Genomic DNA, 19803 nt, shown 5'->3' with positions numbered 1-19803 from the left:
TCAGACCCTGTGGAGGGCCGGACTATATTCTGAAGGAAAAATTATATGAATGAATTCCTATGCCCCACAAATAACCCAGAGATGCATCCGAAATAAAAGGACACATTCCACTCGTGTAAAAACACCAGGCAGGCCCCACAAATAACCCAGAGATGCATTTGAAATAAAAGGGCATATTCTACTCATGTAAAAACACGCTGATTCCTGGACTGTCCGCGGGCCGGATTTAGAAGGCGATTGGGCCGGATCCGGCCCCCAGGCCCTAGTTTGCCTACCCATGACATAGACCCTGGAACTAAGTAAAATGTAAAATAGGCAATTTCCTACCTAAGAGGTGGAAGTGCACAAAATCTTAGAGATTATTATTATTATTATTAATTCAACTTATACACTGCCCTATACCCAGAGGACTCAGGGCGGTTCACAACAAGACCGCAACATATAAAATCAAACGAAAAGCAGTAACCCAAGCCACATTCAAAGAGGGCATAGGGTGTAAATCGGATCGACCAAAGGCCTGGTTAAAAAGGAACGTTTTTGCCCGGCGCCCAAAGGTGTATAATGAACGACGTTAATTAAAGAGCAAGCAGGTTGGGTCCGTGATACAGAGACAGCATCCTTCAGGAGTCCTTAAAATTAATTAATAAGGTGAATCATTTATCTCGCCCCTGTCCACACCAAATAAAAAAAGCGAAACCTGCGATGTTTTCAAAGATTGCTTGGGAAAAGAATGAAAAGAATTGCTTTGCCGCAGTCGCAGGGGTCGGGGAAAGAGATGGTTAGTGACGTCACGGGTTCGGGCCAATACGCCGAGATTCCTGCTGCTACGTTGCTTAACGTGGCTTTTACTGGGCAATAAAAACCCGCGCTGGCTGGCAGCTGAAGGGAGTGTTGAGAAAAGCGGTGGGAAGAGAGATTTACCTTAAGTCAAGGAATCCGATTGTGGGGAGGGGGGGTGGCGGTTGGGGGGGGGAGAGAAGCAGATGGTCCTCTCCCAGGAGCTTTGCACGACCGGAATGTACATCTAGGAAACGATTACGGGGGGTGTGCAATGGGCGAGGACGGGCGTAAAGGAAATTGCAAGATGCTTTTGTGGGTTTAAGGGACGCGGGTGGTGCTGTGGTTTAACCACAGAGCCCAGGGCTTGCCGATCAGAAGGTCGGTGGTTTGGATCCCCGCGACGGGGTGAGGTTCCGTTGCTCAGTCCCTGCTCCTGCCAACCCAGCAGTTCGAAAGCACCCCTAAGTGCAAGTAGATAAATAGGTACCGCTCCGGCGGGAAGGTAAACGGCGTTTCCGTGCGCTGCTCTGGTTCGCCAGAAGCGACTTTGTCATGCTGGCCATATGACCCGGAAGCTGTACGCCGGCTCCCTCGGCCAATAAAGCGAGATGAGCGCCGCAACCCCAGAGTCGTCCGCAACTGGACCTAATGCTCAGGGATGTTGTGTCCGCCTCTTCATCACCCCCTGAACCAGAGCACGCCAGGCCCTCCTGTCTTCCACTGCCTCCCGCAGTTTGGTCACACTCATGATGGTAGCTTCGAGAACACTGTCCCACCATCTCGTCCTCCGTCGTCCCCTTCTCCTTGTGCCTTTCATCTATCAGGGTCTTTTCCAGGGAGTCTTCTCTTCTCAGGAGGTGGCCAAAGTCTTGGAGCCTCAGCTTCAGGATCTCTGTCCTTCCAGTGAGCGCTCAGGGCTGATTTCCTTCTGAATGGAGAGGTTTGATCTTCTTGCAGTCCATGGGACTCTCAAGAGTCTCCTCCAGCACCAGAATTCAAAAGCATCCATTCTTCGGTGATCAGCCTTCTTGATGGTCCAGCTCTCACTTCTATACATCACTACTAGGAAAACAATAGCTTGAACCATACGGACCTTTGTTGGCAAGGTGATGTCTCTGCTTTTTAAGATGCTGTCATTGCTTTTCTCCCAAGAAGCAGGCGTCTTTTAATTTCGACCATCTGCAGTGATCATGGAACCCAAGAAAGTAAAACCTCTCACTGCCTCCATTTCACAGGCTGTAAATAAACCGCCCATTTTACAGGTGGGATAGTTAAGGCTGCAAAAAGACCTCTCCTCCTTCCCACCCCCCAGGACCGCCCCCCCCAGCATCCTCCCTTAAAGTCTCTCTCTCCTGGGATCCAAGTCATAGGCCGCCCGCCCCATCCTCTGGCCGGACACTGTTTAATCCCGGAAAATGACCCATTCCTTCCTGCAATAAAACGGTCGGACGAGTGCACCATCACACAAACATCTTCTGGCTGATGGGCGGTTGCCGTCGGCCCTTGTTTTCTCCTCCCGATTGTTCCTTTCGGCTTTAAGGAAGCAATAAATCAATTAGAGGGGGAAGCGGGGTTTGTTTACCCCTCTTTTGAAAGCCGCTCCTTTTGTCCGCTAACTAGGAGTGTGCCAAAATAGTCTTTTTTTTTTCTTCACGGGCCAGGATTCAGTTTCCCCGAGAACCTTGGGTTTTCGCTGCTTGTTCAAGTTTCTAGACCTCATGACGGCATCATCATCATCATCATCATTATTGCTATTATTATTCTTGTTAGGGGTGCCCTGCCTTTTTTCCTTCCAAGGAGGTCAGGGCTGGTGGCCATGATTCTCTGCCTCCCCACCTCCACCCCGTTTTGCCCTGACAACAAACCTGTGAGGTAGGTTAGAGAGATGGAGAGATACGGTTCCCCGAAATCGCCCGGTGAGATTCGTGGCTTGAATTGTCGCGGGATATGAACGTTTTGAGGCAAATGCAAAACGATGGACCTGCAGAGAGTTAAAAGCGTCCTTTCTTTCTTTCTTTCTTTCTTTCTTTCTTTCTTTCTTTCTTTCTCCCCCCTCCTCTCTCTCTCTTTTTCTCTTTCTTTCTTTCTTTCTTTCTTTCTTTCTCTCTTTCCGTCGTTCTTTATCTCTCTCCTCTTTCTCTCTTTCTCTCTCTCTCTCTCTCCTCTCTCTCCTCATCTCTCTCTCAGTGGCGTAGCGTGGGGGGTGCCGGCCGCACCGGGCGCAACATCTGGGGGTTAGGGTTAGGGGGCGCAATCCACGGGTTAGGGGGCACAAATTACTTGCCTTGCCCTGGGTGCTGACAACCCATGCTACGCCACTGCGCGCTCTCTCTCTCTCTCTCTCTTTCTCTCTTTCTTTCTCTCTTTCTTTCTCTCTCCTTCTCTTTCTCTCTCTCTCTCTCTCTCTCTCTCTCTTTCTTTCTCTCTCTTTCTCTCTTTCTTTATCTCTCCTCTCTCCTTCTCTCTCTCTCTCTCTCTCTCTCTCTCTCTCTTTCTCTCTCTTTCTCTCTTTCTTTATCTCTCCTTCTCTTTCTCTCTCTCTCTCTCTCTCTCTCTTTCTTTCTCTCTCTTTCTTTATCTCTCCTTCTCTCTCCTCTTTCTTTCTTTCTTTCTTTCTTTCTCTCTCTCTCTCTCTCTCTCTCTCTCTCTCTCTCTCTCTCTCTTTCTCTCTTTCTTTATCTCTCCTTCTCTCTCTCTCTATCTATCTATCTTTCTCCACCCCCCTTTCTTCCTCTCTTTCTGTCTTTCTCTCCCTCCCTTATTTCGGCCCCTGAGCAGATGTGGAAAGGGCGTGATTTGAATGCACCAGACCTTTCGGGGGGGAAAAAACAGCCTGATGCAAATTGGAGGCCCTGTGGCTTGTCTTTGGTCAAAGGTGTTGGGGGGGGGGGACGGGAACAGAGTCTTGTTTGCATTCTGAAACCTGCCAGGGTGTTTGTTTCAGAGCAGGCAGGAGTGCAAATATAGCACATCCCACGAAGAGAGGCAGCGCAGTATAACGGTTAGAGCGCTGGTCCTGGGAGAGACCAGGGAATCAAATCCTAATCCCCCTTAAAAAAACATTCTGCTCATGATAATAATAGCAGAAAGCGGTGAAATAATGCGGTCGGTTCTGTCAAGCACTGAACGCTGAATGAAAAACTTCACGCAACTTTCAAAATAACCCAGATCTACGCTATAAACCACCTTGGGTTCCTAATAGGGGAGAAAGGTGGAATACAACAACAACAATAACAACAACAACAACAACAACTAATAATAATAATAATAATAATAATAATAATAATTTGTTACTTATATGCCACCCATCTGACTTGAGTTGCCCCTTCTGCTCTGTGCAGATTCCAACAAGTTAAAACACCCAACACAATAAAACATAAAACTTTAAGAACTTCCCTGTGTTTCAGGGTCATCGTGGAGATTAAATTTGGAGCCAGGGCAACAGCGGGGGAGAGTAATGAGCCCCAAAACACAAAGCACTCCATCTGAGAGAAGATAATAATAATAATAATAATAATAATAATAATAATAATAATAATAATAATAGAAGCAATAATTTCATTATTTATTCCCCGCCCATCTGGCTGGGTTTCCCCAGCCACTCTGAGTGGCTTACAGCGTATATAAATAAAGCATCAAACATTAAAAAACTTCCCAAAACAGGGCTGCCTTCAGGTGTCTTCTAAAAGTTCTTTATCACCTTGAGACCTGATGGGCGCCACCACCGAGAAGGCCCTGTGCCCGCTTCCCTGCCACCTCACTTCTCGCAGGGAGGGAACCGCCAGAAGGCCCTCAGAGGTGGACCCCAGTGTCCGGGCTGGACGATGGGGGTGGAGAGGCTCTTTCCAGTGTCATTTGCCCATGGACAAGCACAGGAAAATACATCTACCCCAAAATGCAGCGAGTGGCGGTCTACATTAATCCCTGCAATGCCTCCCTAATCCTTATAATCGTGTAATTATATCAGGAAGGGAACCTGCCCTTCTGATTTTGCCACTGCATGCCTGGTTCTGCCGGCGGAGACTGTGCCCCGCAGCTCAGAAACTCGAGGGGCAAGTCGAGGGAGATGCCGGTTCGAATCCCGCCTCGTAACCCGAACTTGCTGGTCCGGTCCGTCATAGCAGCAGCAACTGTAATAAAAATAAAAAGGAAAGGAACTTTAAAGTGCTTTGTTGGAATCATTTCACGACAAGCTTCCATTGCATTCAGATTTCCAACATGGGTTTTGTGCCTGTGAGCCGCTTGGGACTAGTTTTTGGCTCGCAAAGTAGTCTATATATTAACAAGGTAAAGGTAAAGGGACCCCTGACCATTAGGTCTAGCCGCGGACGACTCTGGGGTTGCGGCGCTCATCTCACTTTACTGGAGCCGGTGTACAGCTTCCGGGTCATGTGGCCAGCAGGACTAAGCCGCTTCTGGCGAACCAGAGCAGTGCACGGAAACGCCGTTTACCTTCCCGCCGGAGTGGTACCTATTTATCTACTTGCACTTTGACGTGCTTTCAAACTGCTAGGTGGGCTGGAGCTGGGACTGAGCAACGGGAGCTCACCCTGTCGCAGGGATTCGAACCGCCAACCTTCCGATCAGCAAGTCCTAGGCTCTGTGGTTTAACCCACAGCGCCACCCGTGTCCCTATATATATTAACGAAGAGCGGCAATAATCGTAACTGAAAGTGACACCCGGTTGTAGCCACAAAAATGTGACCTGGGGAGCTGCATTTCTAAGGATCTGCACTTAAGGCAGAAACAACCAGGTGTGCAAATATAAGATGGGGGAAACCTGAATTAGTAGCAGAACGTGTGTAAAGGATCTAGGGGTTTTGGTGGCCCACAAGCTGAACATGAGCTCACAGCGTGATGCAGCAGCAAAAAAGGCAAATGCTATTCTAGGCTGCATCCACAGAAATCCAGACCATGGGAAGTAATAAAGCTATAGGGACCCCTGACCTTTAGGTCCACTCATGGCCGACTCTGGGATTGCGACACTCATCTCGCTTTACTGGCCAAGGGAGCCAGCGTACAGCTTCCGGGTCATGTGGCCAGCAGGACTGAGCCGCTTCTGGCGAACCAGAGCAGCGCACGGAAACGCCGTTTACCTTCCCGCCGGAGCGGTACCTATTTATCTACTTGCACTCTGAAGTGCTTTCGAACTGCTAGGTTGGCAGGAGCTGGGACCGAGCAACAGGAGCTCACCCCGTCGTTATGGGGATTCGAACCGCCGACCTTCTGATCGGCAAGTCCTAGGCTCTGTGGTTTAACCCACAGCACCACCTGCGTCCCTTGCAATTTTATTATGCAGTGAGAAATATGGGTTCTGCCGTGGGGTTTCCACCCATTGCAACAGGTGCCAAAGCAGGGGAGGGAAATGGCTCATTTGCTGCCCCTGCAAACACAAACACCCAGAGTGGCTGGGGAAACTCAGCCAGATGGGCGGGCTATAAATAATAAATTATTATAATATTATTATTATTGGTCATGGATATTTTGAGCTGAGATTCCTCCATGGGCTAGGATGAGCCCTGGAGGTCGCTTCCGATTCTGTGATTCCATGCCGAATTCGGTTGCTGCAGTCTTTTGGAAAGCACAGAGACTTTCGTCGCCGCCACGGTCAACTTCGGCCGACGAGTGAGGCTGCGATTCGGCCCGCGCCCAACTGCTGTTTTTGTTTCTTTCTCTTCCCCTCTTTGTCTGCAGGGACGCCGGTCAACCGTATCCCCATCATGGCCAAGCAAGTCCTCGATCTGTACATGCTCTACGTCCTGGTGACCGAGAAGGGCGGCTTGGTGGAGGTTATCAACAAGAAACTCTGGCGGGAGATCACCAAGGGGCTGAATCTGCCCACATCCATCACCAGCGCGGCCTTCACCTTGCGGACTCAGTAAGTCTTGCTCCGCAACCCAGAACGGCCCCCGGGATGTTCCCAGGGGCCGGAGCTCCCGCTTTAGGAAAGGGGCGCAGCTGCCAGTTCATAGTGGTGGTTTTCGCCCCGTGTGAAATTGTCATAATCTCAAATCCTGTGTAGTTTTCTCTGTTGCAAAGCTGCAGAGTGAGTGGTACCCAGAGTCCAGTTTTAAGAATTAAAGCTGAAATTATTATTTGAGCTGCCCGGGGCATAAATAATTAATAATAATAATAATAATAATAATAATAATAATAATAATAATTTTTATTGATATCCCGCCCTCCCCAGCCGAAGCCGGGCTCAGAGCGGCTAACATCAAATGTATAACACAGTAACATAAAATCAGACAATCATTTAAAATAGAAGACCAGTTCTTTTGACAGTACAGTGGTACCTTGGGTTACACACGCTTCAGGTTACAGACTTCACTAACCCAGAAATAGTACCTCGAGTTAAGAACTTTGCTTCAGGATGAGAACAGAAATCGCGCGGCAGCAGTGGAAGGCCCCATTAGCTAAAGTGGTGCTTCAGGTTAAGAACAGTTTCAGGTTAAGAACGGACCTGCGGAACGAATTAAGTTCTTAACCCAAGGTACCACTGTATATCAAACCACTACAGTGGTACCTCGGCTTAAGAACAGTCCGGTTTAAGAACGATTCGGTTTACGAACTCCGCAAAACCGGAAATAGTGTCCCGGTTTGAGAACTTTATCTCGGTCTACGAACGGACTCCGAATAGTGGAAGGGCACTGGCAGCAGGAGGCCTCATTAGGGAAAGCACGCCTTGGTTTAAGAACGGACCAGAAGACTGGTTCTTTTGACAGTATATCAAACCGGAACAGTGGTACCATGGTTCTCAAACTTAATCCGTTCTGGAAGTCCGTTCTGAAACCAAAGCGTTCCAAAACCAAGACACGCTTTCCCATAGAAAGGAATGCAGAATGGATTGATGCCTTCCAGACTTTTAAAAACAACCCCTAAAACAGCAATTGAACATGGATTTTACTATCTGACGAGACCGTTGATCCATAAAACGAAAGCAATAATCAATGCACTGTATTATAAAATAAATACGACAGTATTGTAGATGATAAAAATAAAAATTACCTGAAAATTAGCTGAACTGGGTTCCACACAGTCGCAAAACCAAAACCAAAAAGAGCCACAAAAATGCAAAATAAATAGCAAAAACAGACAGACCTCAGCGTAACACTCAAATCGGAAGCGTAACACTCAAAACGGAGCACGTTCAGCTTCCGAAAAAAGTTCACAAACCGGAACACTTCCTTCCGGGTTTGCAGTGTTTGGGTTCCAAGTTGTTTGAGTACCAAGGTGTTTGAGAACCAAGGTACCCCTGTATATCTCTATAGGATAGAGACATTATCTATAAACCTGGTGCCAAACAGCTCCTTTAAACCAGGATCGCGGCTGCTGAAATGGAAAGCCTCCGTGCCCTTTTGGGGCCGGAGAAAATGGAGATGGGAGGGCTGTCTTCAGAAATAAATAAATCTCAAGGGCTGTCCTGCGCAAGACGGAGGAGATTATTTTCTCCCGTATGGAGGGCAGGACTCGAACCCGTGGCTTCACGTCACAAGGAAGGAGAATCCGACTCCATGTTTGGCCGTGGGGTGGGAGGCAGTTTTCATCCTATTTTCTTTTTTGGGGGGTTCATAATTCTTTAGGAAGGCTTACCGTATTTTTTGCTCTATAAGACTCCCTTTTACCCTCCTAAAAAATAAGGGGAAATGTGTGTGCGTCTTACGGAGCGAATGCAGGCTGCGCAGCCAGAACAGCAAGAGGGATTGCTGTTTTCGCTGCGCAGAGATCCCTCTTGCTGTTCTGGCTTCTGAGATTCAGAATATTCTTTTCCTTGTTTTCCTCCTCCAAAAACTAGGTGCGTCTTGTGGTCTGGTGCGTCTTATAGAGCGAAAAATACGGTAGTTTCCAGTGGATCAAGGGTGCTTTGGGAAGAAATTTACGTATAATTCTATATGGAGACGCACCCTTGAATCTTTGAAAGCAGGGGAATGGGCTCATTCTGAGCCCATCCTTTCTCCCCCTCCTCTTTCTCTCTTTCTCTTTCTCTCCCCTTCTTCCTTCTCTCCCATTCTCTCCCCCCACCTATTACACCCACCCTAATCAAGGCTAAAGTTAATTAGTCTGGAATTCAGAAGACCAGGTGGCGGAAAAAGGATTTGTGGGTGGTGAGGGAGGGGTGGACTGGGGGGGTGAGTGGGTGGAGGTCTGTTAACTCCTTCGTAGCTGTAAACCCGACTTCCTTTCTCTTAAAAAAAAGCAGCAGGGTCTTGCTTGTCCTTAATTGCTGCCAGAAAATTCGAAAAAGCATCCGATCTTCTCCTGTGAAAATAGGGGCGTCCTATTCCATCCCCTTCAACGTTTCTCCCGTGAAAATAGGGACGTCCTATTCCATCCCCTCCAACGTTTCTCCCGTGAAAATAGGGACGTCCCATTCCATCCCCTCCAACGTTTCTCCCCTGAAAATAGGGACGTCCTATTCCATCCCCTCCAACGTTTCTCCCCTGAAAATAGGGACGTCCTATTCCATCCCCTCCAACGCTTCTCCCCTGAAAATAGGGACGTCCCATTCCATCCCCTCCAACGTTTCTCCCCTGAAAATAGGGACGTCCCATTCCATCCCCTCCAACGTTTCTCCCGTGAAAATAGGGACATCCTATTCCATCCCCTAGGGACGCAGGTGGCGCTGTGGGTTAAAGCCTCAGCGCCTAGGACTTGCTGATCGAAAGGTTGGCGGTTCGAATCCCTGCGGCGGGGTGCGCTCCCGCTGCTCGGTCCCAGCGCCTGCCAACCTAGCAGTTCGAAAGCACCTCCGGGTGCAAGTAGATAAATAGGGACCGCTTACCAGCGGGAAGGTAAACGGCGTTTCCGTGTGCGGCTCTGGCTCGCCAGATGCAGCTTTGTCACACTGGCCACGTGACCCGGAAGTGTCTCCGGACAGCGCTGGCCCCTGGCCTCTTAAGTGAGATGGGCGCACAACCCCAGAGTCTGTCAAGACTGGCCCGTACGGGCAGGGGTACCTTTACCTTTACCTATTCCATCCCCTCCAACGTTTCTCCCGTGAAAATAGGGACGTCCTATTCCATCCCCTCCAACGTTTCTCCCCTGAAAATAGGGACGTCCTGTTCCATCCCCTCCAACGTTTCTCCCGTGAAAATAGGGACGTCCTATTCCACCCCCTCCAATGTTTCTCCTGTGAAAACAGGGACGTCCTATTCCACCCCCTCCAACATTTCTCCCCTGAAAATAGGGACGTCCTATTCCATCCCTTCCAACGTTTCTCCCGTGAAAATAGGGAGGTCCTATTCCATCCCCTCCAACATTTCTCCTGTGAAAATAGGGACGTCCCATTCCATCCCCTCCAACGTTTCTCCCCTGAAAATAGGGACGTCCTATTCCATCCCCTCCAACGTTTCTCCCGTGAAAATAGGGACGTCCTATTCCACCCCCTCCAATGTTTCTCCCGTGAAAATAGGGACGTCCTATTCCATCCCCTCCAACGTTTCTCCCGTGAAAATAGGGATGTCCTATTCCATCCCCTCCAACGTTTCTCCCCTGAAAATAGGGACGTCCCATTCCATCCCCTCCAACGTTTCTCCCCTGAAAATAGGGACGTCCTATTCCATCCCCTCCTGCGTTTCTCCCCTGAAAATAGGGACGTCCTATTCCATCCCCTCCAACGTTTCTCCCCTGAAAATAGGGAGGTCCTATTCCATCCCCTCCAACATTTCTCCCCTGAAAATAGGGAGGTCCTATTCCATCCCCCCCAACGTTTCTCCCCTGAAAATAGGGACGTCCTATTCCATCCCCCCCAACGTTTCTCCCCTGAAAATAGGGACGTCCCATTCCATCCCCTCCAACGTTTCTCCCCTGAAAATAGGGGCATCCTATTCCATCCCCTCCAACGTTTCTCCCCTGAAAATAGGGAGGTCCTATTCCATCCCCCCCAACGTTTCTCCCCTGAAAATAGGGACGTCCTATTCCATCCCCTCCAACGTTTCTCCCCTGAAAATAGGGACGTCCTATTCCATCCCCCCCAACGTTTCTCCCCTGAAAATAGGGACGTCCCATTCCATCCCCTCCAACGTTTCTCCCCTGAAAATAGGGGCGTCCTATTCCATCCCCTCCAACGTTTCTCCCCTGAAAATAGGGACATCCTATTCCATCCCCTCCGCAACGTTTCTCCCCTGAAAATAGGGACGTCCTATTCCATCCCCTCCTACGTTTCTCCCGTGAAAATAGGGGCGTCCCATTCCATCCCCTCCTACGTTTCTCCCGTGAAAATAGGGACGTCCTATTCCATCCCCTCCTACGTTTCTCCCGTGAAAATAGGGGCGTCCCATTCCATCCCCTCCAACGTTTCTCCCCTGAAAATAGGGACGTCCTATTCCATCCCCTCCAACGTTTCTCCCCTGAAAATAGGGACGTCCTATTCCATCCCCTCCAACGTTTCTCCCCTGAAAATAGGGACGTCCTATTCCATCCCCTCCGCAACGTTTCTCCCCTGAAAATAGGGACGTCCTGTTCCACCCCCTCCTACGTTTCTCCCCTGAAAATAGGGACGTCCTATTCCATCCCCTCCAACGTTTCTCCCCTGAAAATAGGGACGTCCTATTCCATCCCCTCCAACGTTTCTCCCCTGAAAATAGGGACATCCTATTCCATCCCCTCCTACGTTTCTCCCGTGAAAATAGGGACGTCCTATTCCATCCCCTCCAACGCTTCTCCCCTGAAAATAGGGACGTCCTATTCCATCCCCTCCAATGTTTCTCCCCTGAAAATAGGGACGTCCTATTCCATCCCCTCCTACGTTTCTCCCCTGAAAATAGGGACGTCCTATTCCATCCCCTCCAACGCTTCTCCCCTGAAAATAGGGACGTCCTATTCCATCCCCTCCAACGTTTCTCCCCTGAAAATAGGGACGTCCTATTCCACCCCCTCCAAAGTTTCTCCTGTGAAAATAGGGACGTCCTATTCCACCCCCTCCAAAGTTTCTCCTGTGAAAATAGGGACGTCCTATTCCACCCCCTCCAAAGTTTCTCCTGTGAAAATAGGGACGTCCCATTCCACCCCCTCCAAAGTTTCTCCTGTGAAAATAGGGACATCCTATTCCATCCCCTCCAACGTTTCTCCCGTGAAAATAGGGACGTCCCATTCCACCCCCTCCAAAGTTTCTCCTGTGAAAATAGGGACGTCCTATTCCATCCCCTCCAACGTTTCTCCCCTGAAAATAGGGACGTCCTATTCCATTGGGCCAACTCTGTCCATCTTGGCAGCGTGCGTTGAATCGAACAAAGCGCGAATGGTTGATTTTTGTGTGTGCGTCTTTTCCCCTGGAAAGGTACATGAAGTACTTGTACCCGTATGAGTGTGAGAAGAGAGGTCTGAGCAACCCCAATGAACTGCAAGCCGCCATCGACAGCAACCGCCGTGAGGGTCGCCGTCAAGGGTTCAGCGGCTCGATCTTCACGTACTCGCCCAGCGGCACCCATGCCATGCTCTCCTCACCCAAGCTCCAAGTGCCAACGCTGGGGTTGCCCTCAACTACCAACGGCAGCTCCTTGGCCTCCGTCCCGAAAATCAAAAAAGGTACGGCAGCCGATTGCCTCGCTCGTTTGGTTCCGCACACGTTTTGTGCCCCTCTCTTCAACCTAAAAGGTCTCCCGGGTTGGCTTAAAGGTAAAGGTAAAGGGACCCCTGAGCATTAGGTCCAGTCGTGGCCGACTCTGGGGTTGCGGCGCTCATCTCGCTTTCCTGGCCGAGGGAGCCGGCGTACAGCTTCCGGGTCATGTGGCCAGCAGGACTAAGCCGCTTCTGGTGAACCAGAGCAGCGCACGGAAACGCCGTTTACCTTCCTGCCGGAGTGGTACCTATTTATCTACTTGCACTTTGAGGTGCTTTCGAACTGCTAGGTTGGCAGGAGCAGGGACCGAGGAACAGGAGCTCACCCCATCATTGTGGGGATTCGAACCACCGAGCTTCTGACCTTCTGATCGGCAAGTCCTAGGCTCTGTGGTTTAGCCCACAGCACCACTTGCATCCCTTTCCTCCATGTCTAAAGGTAAAGGGACCCCTGACCATTAGGTCCAGTCGTGACCAACTCTGGGGTTGCGACGCTCATCTCGCTTTACTGGCCGAGGGAGCCGGCGTACAGCTTCCGGGTCATGTGGCCAGCATGACTAAGCCACTTCTGGCGAACCAGAGCAGCGCACGGAAACGCCGTTTACCTTCCCGCCAGAGGGGTACCTATTTATCTACTTGCACTTGGACGTGCTTTCGAACTGCTAGGTTGGCAGGAGCAGGGACCGAGCAAGGGGAGCTCATCCTGTGGCAGGGATTCGAACTGCCGACTTTCTGATCAGCAAGTCCTAGGCTCTGTTGTTTAACCTACAGCGCCACCCCTGTCCCTTCGGGTTGGCTTACGCCCCACCAAATTAAAAAAAACACACACGCAGGCCCTGCTCATTGGCTTAGCAGCTTGAAAAAGGGCAAGGAAAGGACACGACACACAAGGAAAGAGGGACCAGGAGGGCAGAGGAGGAGGGAAAAAAAGCGAGCCCAGGTGGTTAAATATTGCTGGGTGGCATTCCAGTGGGCAAGCTTCTCCCAGTTCGCTTTCTTTGGTACACCTGCGTCTAAAAGCCTCTTTAGATTTCGGTCAAGGCTGCCTGGAAATACCGGGCCTGTGAGGGTGGCGGGACAGAGAATAAGGGCCTCTGCCAAAGATATCTGTGCCGGATATTATATAGGTAAAAAATGCATTCCAAATGCATTTGTGAATGTTAAGATGATACCAGCAAGAATGAGTCTTATTGTAAAAGAAACAAAACAGAGATTTAAATCAAGCCTTGCTGACTAGTGATTGAAATCGTGATGGAAATCAATTCTATTTAAGTCGTGATTGAAGTCGATTTGATTCAAATCAAATCCGCCCTGGCTATAAATCTCCCTGTATGAAAAATCTGGCCATTATAAAGAAAATCTGTCCTTGGAATGCCTTTTTCCCCCCCTTCTTAGTTTGGTTCCCTGGCACCATATTTGTATAAATTACCGTATTTTTTGCTCTATAAGACTCACTTTTTCCCTCCTAAAAAGTAAGGGGAAATGTGTGTGCGTCTTATGGAGCGAATGCAGACTGCGCAGCTATCCCAGAAGCCAGAACAGCAAGAGGGATTGCTGCTTTCACTACGCAGCGATCCCTCTTGCTTTTCTGGCTTCTGGGATTCAGAATATTTTTTTCCCTTGTTTTCCTCCTCCCAAAACTAGGTGCGTCTTGCGGTCTGGTGCGTCTTATAGAGCGAAAAATACGGTGACTATCCAAAAATACAGACATGCTTTCACACTGGTCAGACTGAATGTGATGCCCTCTTCCGTACTGGAGGGCAGATACCAAAATATTCCAACTGAGAAATGACTCTGCCCTTGTGGAGACGGCAATCTGAAAACAGTGACTCATGTTCCCCTGTCCTGTCCCCTGTATAAAGATCTGAGGAACGAGATCATCACCCCACTCTGACATCTCAGGCCGCCCATCCGCGGCCACATTGTTCTTTCTTTTATCAGATCAAAATGATCAGACAACAGCAAGGTGGCTAGGTTTATTGAGGGTGCGATGAGATTAAGGGCCGGTATCTGAACGATGGAGGGACGCGGGTGGCGCTGTGGGTTAAACCACAGAGCCTAGGACTTGCCGATCAGAAGGTCGGCAGTTCAAATCCCCGCGATGGATGGGGTGAGCTCCCGTTGCTCGGTCCCTGCTCCTGCCAACCTAGCAGTCCGAAAGCACACCAGCGCAAGTAGATAAACAGGTACCACTCCGGCATTTCCGTGCGCTGCTCTGGTTCAGCAGAAGCGGCTTAATCCTGCTGGCCACATGACCCGGAAGCTGTACCCCGGCTCCTTCGGCCAATAAAGACAGATGAGTGCCGCAACCCCAGAGTCGGCCACGACTGGACCTAATGGTCAGGGGTCCCTTAACCTTTACTATCTGAACGATAGTCTTGGTCATTTGAATGCCCTTTTTGCTGTCTTTTTATTTGTGTGTACAGTGGTAGCTCGGGTTACATACGTTTCAGGTTACAGACTCCGCTAACCCAGAAATAGTGCTTCAGGTGAAGAACTTTGCTTCAGGATGAGAACAGAAATCGTGTTCTGGCGGCACGGCAGCAGTAGGAGGCCCCATTAGCTAAAGTGGTGCTTCAGGTTAAGAACAGTTTCAGGTTAAGAACGGACCTCCAGAATGAATTAAGTACTTAACCTGAGGTACCACTGTACAGTGGTGCCTCGCAAGACGAAAAGAATCCGTTCCGCGAGTCTCTTCGTCTTGCGGTTTTTTCGTCTTGCAAAGCAACCCTATTAGCAGCTTAGCGGATTAGCGCTATTAGTGGCTTAGCGGCTATTAGCGGCTTAGAAAAAGGGGGGGTGAAGCGAAAAAAATCGCAAGACTCGCAAGACTTTTTCATCTTGCGAAGCAAGCCCATAGAGAAATTCGTCTTGCAAAGCGCCTCGAAAAACGGAAAACCCTTTTGTCTTGCGGGGCACCACTGTATTGCTTATTTTATGTTGCTATGGCCGTTGGCTAAGGCGACTAAAGTTTATCTATCTCAAAAAACAAAACAAAATCTCCCTGTCTCGCTCTCTCCGTCTCACCTGTTTGCGCTAAAGGAGCTTTCCTTTTTGTTCTTGTTCTTGCAACCCCTGCAGAGGAGGAGACTGCCATCCCCATTGGTGTGCCCGGCCGCCTGCCCGTCTCGCTGGCAGGTCACCCGGCCATCACGGCCCAAGCCGTCCAAGCGGCGGCGGCCCAGGCGGCCGCGGTGGCTCAGGCAGCTGCACTGGAGCACCTGCGGGAGAAGCTGGAGTCCGGGGAGCCCCCGGAGAAGAAGATTGCTCTCGTGACGGACGACCAACAACGGTTGATGCAGAGGGCGCTCCAGCAGAACCTCTTGGCCATGACAGCTCAGCTCCCCATGAATATCCGCATCAACAGCCAAGGGACTCGTTCGCCAGGTATCCTTATTCTCTGGCCATGCCCAGATGGAGGTTAGAGAGAACAATCTTGAAAGACCTACGTTGGCTCCCAGGACGTTTCTGAGCACAGTTGGTGCTGACCTTGAAAGCCCTAAACGGCCCAGTATCCCTGAAGGAGCGTCTCCACCCCCATCGTCCGCCTGGACACCGGGGTCCATCTCCCGAGGGCCTTCTGGCGGTTCCCTCATTGCGAGAAGCAAAGCTACAGGGAACCAGGCAGAGGGCCTTCTCGGTGGCGGCACCCGCCCTGTGGAACGCCCTCCCACCAGATGTCAAAGAGAACAACAACTACCAGACTCTTAGAAGACACCTGAAGGCAGCCCTGTTTAGGGAAGCTTTTAATGTTTGATGTATTATAGTATTTTAATATATATTTTTTTGGAAGCTGTCCAGAGTGGCTGGGGAAGCCCAGCCAGATGGGCGGGGCATGAATAATAAATTATTATTATTATTATTATTATTATTATTATTATTATTATACATGATCTGTGTGTGGACATTAGGCACCTGTAAAGATAAAGGTAAAGGGACCCCTGGCCATTAGGTCCAGTCGTGGCCGACTCTGGGGTTGCGGTGCTCATCTCGCTTTATTGGCCAAGGGAGCCGGCGTACAGCTTCCGGGTCATGTGGCCAGCAGGACTAAGCCGCTTCTGGCGAACCAGAGCAGCACACGGAAACACCATTTACCTTCCCGCCGGAGCGGTACCTATTTCTCTACTTGCACTTTGAGGTGCTTTTGAACTGCTAGGTTGGCAGGAGCAGGGACCGAGCAACGGGAGCTCACCCCGTCATTGCGGGGATTCGAACCGCCGACCTTCTGATCGGCAAGCCCTAGGCTCTGTGGTTTAACCCACAGCACCACCCGCGTCCCTTAGGCACCTGTACAGGTGTGGAAATTTGCATGTCTTCCTCCCCCTACTTTTGCCCCTGGCCCCGCTCCCCGGAAAGGGAAATGGGTGCCTGACCGCCTCTGTCTTACCCTCCTCCTTTTTTGCCTTCCAGAAAACCGCCAAGACTCCGCTATGAATTTGGCCACCAACGGAACGAACAGCATCAACATGTCTGTTGAGCTCAATGGCATCGTTTATACAGGTAAACCTCGGAAAGGAGGAACCTCGGAAAGGAGGTTTCGGCCAGCCTCATGAACCCAGTCTTTTCTTTTTAAAATCATTTTTATTGAATTTCCAATGAAAACCATCCAATTCATATATCCAATCATACTACTACTCCAATTGAAATAAAAAACTAAAATAAAGAAGACCAAATTACAGCCCGGTCTTAAGTTTGCTAAGGTCGCAAGCTCCGAAGGTTGCAAAATTACCTTACCTACACCTGTAAGATGAAAGGTGAGGACGGGTTTTTGCATTTTAAATAAAAATTGTTTGCAAAAAGGAAATACCTGAAACAGGTGCAAACGTCCCAGAAAGAAAGAAGACAAAGAATCAAAATATTTAAACTGTAAAGTGTATTATTATTATTATTATTATTATTATTATTATTATTAATAATATTAATATTAGTTGCAGACTCAAAGTACAAAAATGCAGCTCTGCTGCAAAGGGATTGTAAAGTCACGCAAATGTTCCCTTTGCAAGTTATAAAGCTTTAAATATAAAAATGGAAGCGTTCTGCACCTGTGAGTTGCATCGCTATTGAGAATCAAACCTGAATGTAGTCTTAATTGAGCCAGAATTTGCATGTACTAGGGACACCACGTGCCTCAATGTTTGTACAAGAAATAAAATTCCTTTTTTTTATGGTAACTCAAGCTCTGCCCTTTTCTGGGAGGGCAATTTGCCAACTCACTAAGATTAAAGAAGGTCTTCCAGGTTTTGGCAGTGCGGTCCTGGGCCCCTGTTAAGAGAATAAAAATAAGCTCTTAACTTTTCAAATCCGTAAGCAGGTTCAAGAGCGCCTGGTGGAAAAATGGCACCCTAGTTTGCTTATACAGTGGTACCTCGGGTTAAGTATTTAATTTGTTCTCGAGGTCCGTTCTTAGCCTGAAACTGTTCTTAACCTGAAGCACCACTTTAGCTAATGGGGCCCCCTGCTGCCGCCGCACGATTTCTGTTCTCATCCTGAAGCAAAGTTCTTAACCTGAAGCACTATTTTGGGGTTAGCAGAGTCTGTAACCTGAAGCGTCCATAACCTGAAGCGTATGTAACCCGAGGTACCACTGTAGTTGCCAAGGAAATCTCTGCAAACGCCTTGCTCCAAAATTCACCTTTGAGCAGCTCCACCACAAAGGCTGATAGGTGCCATCTAAGGGTTGAAAATGTGTTTGCAGAAGCGGCAAACGAGCCATTTCCCTCCCCTGCTTTTGCACCTGTTGCAATGGGCGGAAACCCCATTGCAGAACCCATATTTCTCACTGCATAATAAAATTGCAAGGGACGCAGGTGGTGCTGTGGGTTAAACCACAGAGCCTAGGACTTGCTGATCAGAAGGTCATGGTTCGAATCCCCGCAATGACGGGGTGAGCTCCCATTGCTCGGTCCCTGCTCCTGCCCACCTAGCAGTTCGAAAGCACACCAGTGCAAGTAGATAAATAGGTACCGCTGTGGCGGGAAGGTCAACGGCGTTTCCATGCGCTGCTCTGGTTCGCCAGAAGCGGCTCAGTCCTGCTGGCCACATGACCCGGAAGCTGTACGCCGGCTCCCTCGGCCAATAAGGCGAGATGAGCGCCGCAACCCCAGAGTCGTCCGCGACTGGACCTAATGTTCAGGGGTCCCTTTACCTTTACCTTTACCCTATCTCCTCTCAAAGCAGTTGCTGAAAGGCGGCAGCCCTGGCTTTTGTAGGGTCTCATAATAATAATAATAATAATAATTTATACCCCTCCCATCTGGCTGGGTTTCCCCAGCCACTCTGGGCAGCTTCCAACAAAACAATGAAATACAATAACCTATTAAACATTAAAAGTTTCCCTAAACAGGGCTGCCTTCAGATGTCTTCTAAAAGTCAGGTAGTTGTTTATTTCCTTGACACCTGATGGAAGGGCGCCACCACCGAGAAGGCCCTCCGCCTGGTTCCTTGTAACCTCGCTTCTAGCAGGGAGGGAACCACCAGAAGGCCCTCGGGAGATGGACCCAGGTGTCTGGGATGGACAATGGGTGTGGAGACGCTCCTTCAGGGATACTGGGCCATTTAGGGCTTTCAAGCTCGGCCCCAACACTTTGAATTGTGCTCGGAAACATCTAAGGCAACCGGGAGTAAAGGACCAGTTGGGTATTTAGGTTGGGGAGAAGGAACGGGTCCAGGGTTCTGGTGGCCCACCAAGTGTCTTCTTCTTCCATCCTCCAGGTGTGCTGTTCGCCCAAACTCCGGGGCCCTCGTCCTCCCTCAGCAAAGGAAACTCCAACAGCGGCCGCGGCGGCTCGCAGGGCGGGCCGGCCGCCAGCGCCCCGCAGACTGCTTTCCCCGCCGCGCCGACATCTACCTCAACCAATTCCTCGTCGCCTTAAAGAAACCCTCCCTGCTTCTCCTCTTTGTCCTGCCAAAGCCGAAAGAAGCCCCCGTCTCGGCGACGCACGGTCAACGAGAAAAGATCCCCGGTTTGGACCCTTATCCGCCTGTCTGGACGGGGATTTCCTGGGGGATGTTTTCCGGAGAGAGGGGAGAGATGGACCCGCACACGCCTTGTTTGTTTCCGGGGGGGCAAGGGGGGTCTGGAAGGCACCATCTTCTGTCCCCAAATCCCCCCCCCCAAAAAATAAAGGAACCTCTTTGCCATTGCTGCAGGGAGATGTTTTGATCTTGCCCCAATCGGGAATGGAGGGAGGTATCCCAACCAATTTTAGCTTGAAACCAAAATAACCAAACCTTTTTTTGGGGAGGGGAAACAGGTGGGGGAGCCGCTGGGTCCTAATCTCTCCCTCCTCTTTCTCTCCCCGCTTCCACCAAATATCTTCTCCAATGCCCAGCATTAAAGATATCAAATAGAAGAACCAAAAAACGAAAACAAAGAAAGCTTTTTCAGCCTGGATTTTGGACTGCAGGGGAGTGGCGCGTTGAGCGCCGACGATTTCTGAGCCAGATGGAAAACACTGTGTGGTT

At 49.8% G+C, this 19803-nt stretch overlaps 1 protein-coding gene across 2 annotated transcripts in view; it reads left to right on the top strand.

Annotated features, from left to right (window-relative positions):
• ARID3A (AT-rich interaction domain 3A) overlaps positions 1-19481 on the top strand; it is a 65913-nt gene extending 46432 nt beyond the window's left edge. For both annotated transcript variants that reach the window (XM_083720475.1, XM_083720476.1), the window contains exons 5-9: positions 6475-6658; positions 12059-12306; positions 15421-15726; positions 16750-16839; positions 19051-19481. In XM_083720475.1, the coding sequence (XP_083576601.1) occupies positions 6475-6658; positions 12059-12306; positions 15421-15726; positions 16750-16839; positions 19051-19211 (989 nt within the window). In that variant the 3' untranslated portion in view covers positions 19212-19481. The remainder of the gene's footprint in view (positions 1-6474; positions 6659-12058; positions 12307-15420; positions 15727-16749; positions 16840-19050) is intronic.
• The last annotated feature ends 322 nt before the right edge of the window (positions 19482-19803 follow it).

The sequence above is a fragment of the Podarcis gaigeae genome (genome assembly GCF_964106915.1).
Source record: "Podarcis gaigeae genome assembly, chromosome: 18".
NCBI lineage: Eukaryota > Metazoa > Chordata > Lepidosauria > Squamata > Lacertidae > Podarcis > Podarcis gaigeae.
Note: the sequence above shows the minus strand (reverse complement) of the source record. Positions and strands in the feature narration are given on the sequence as shown.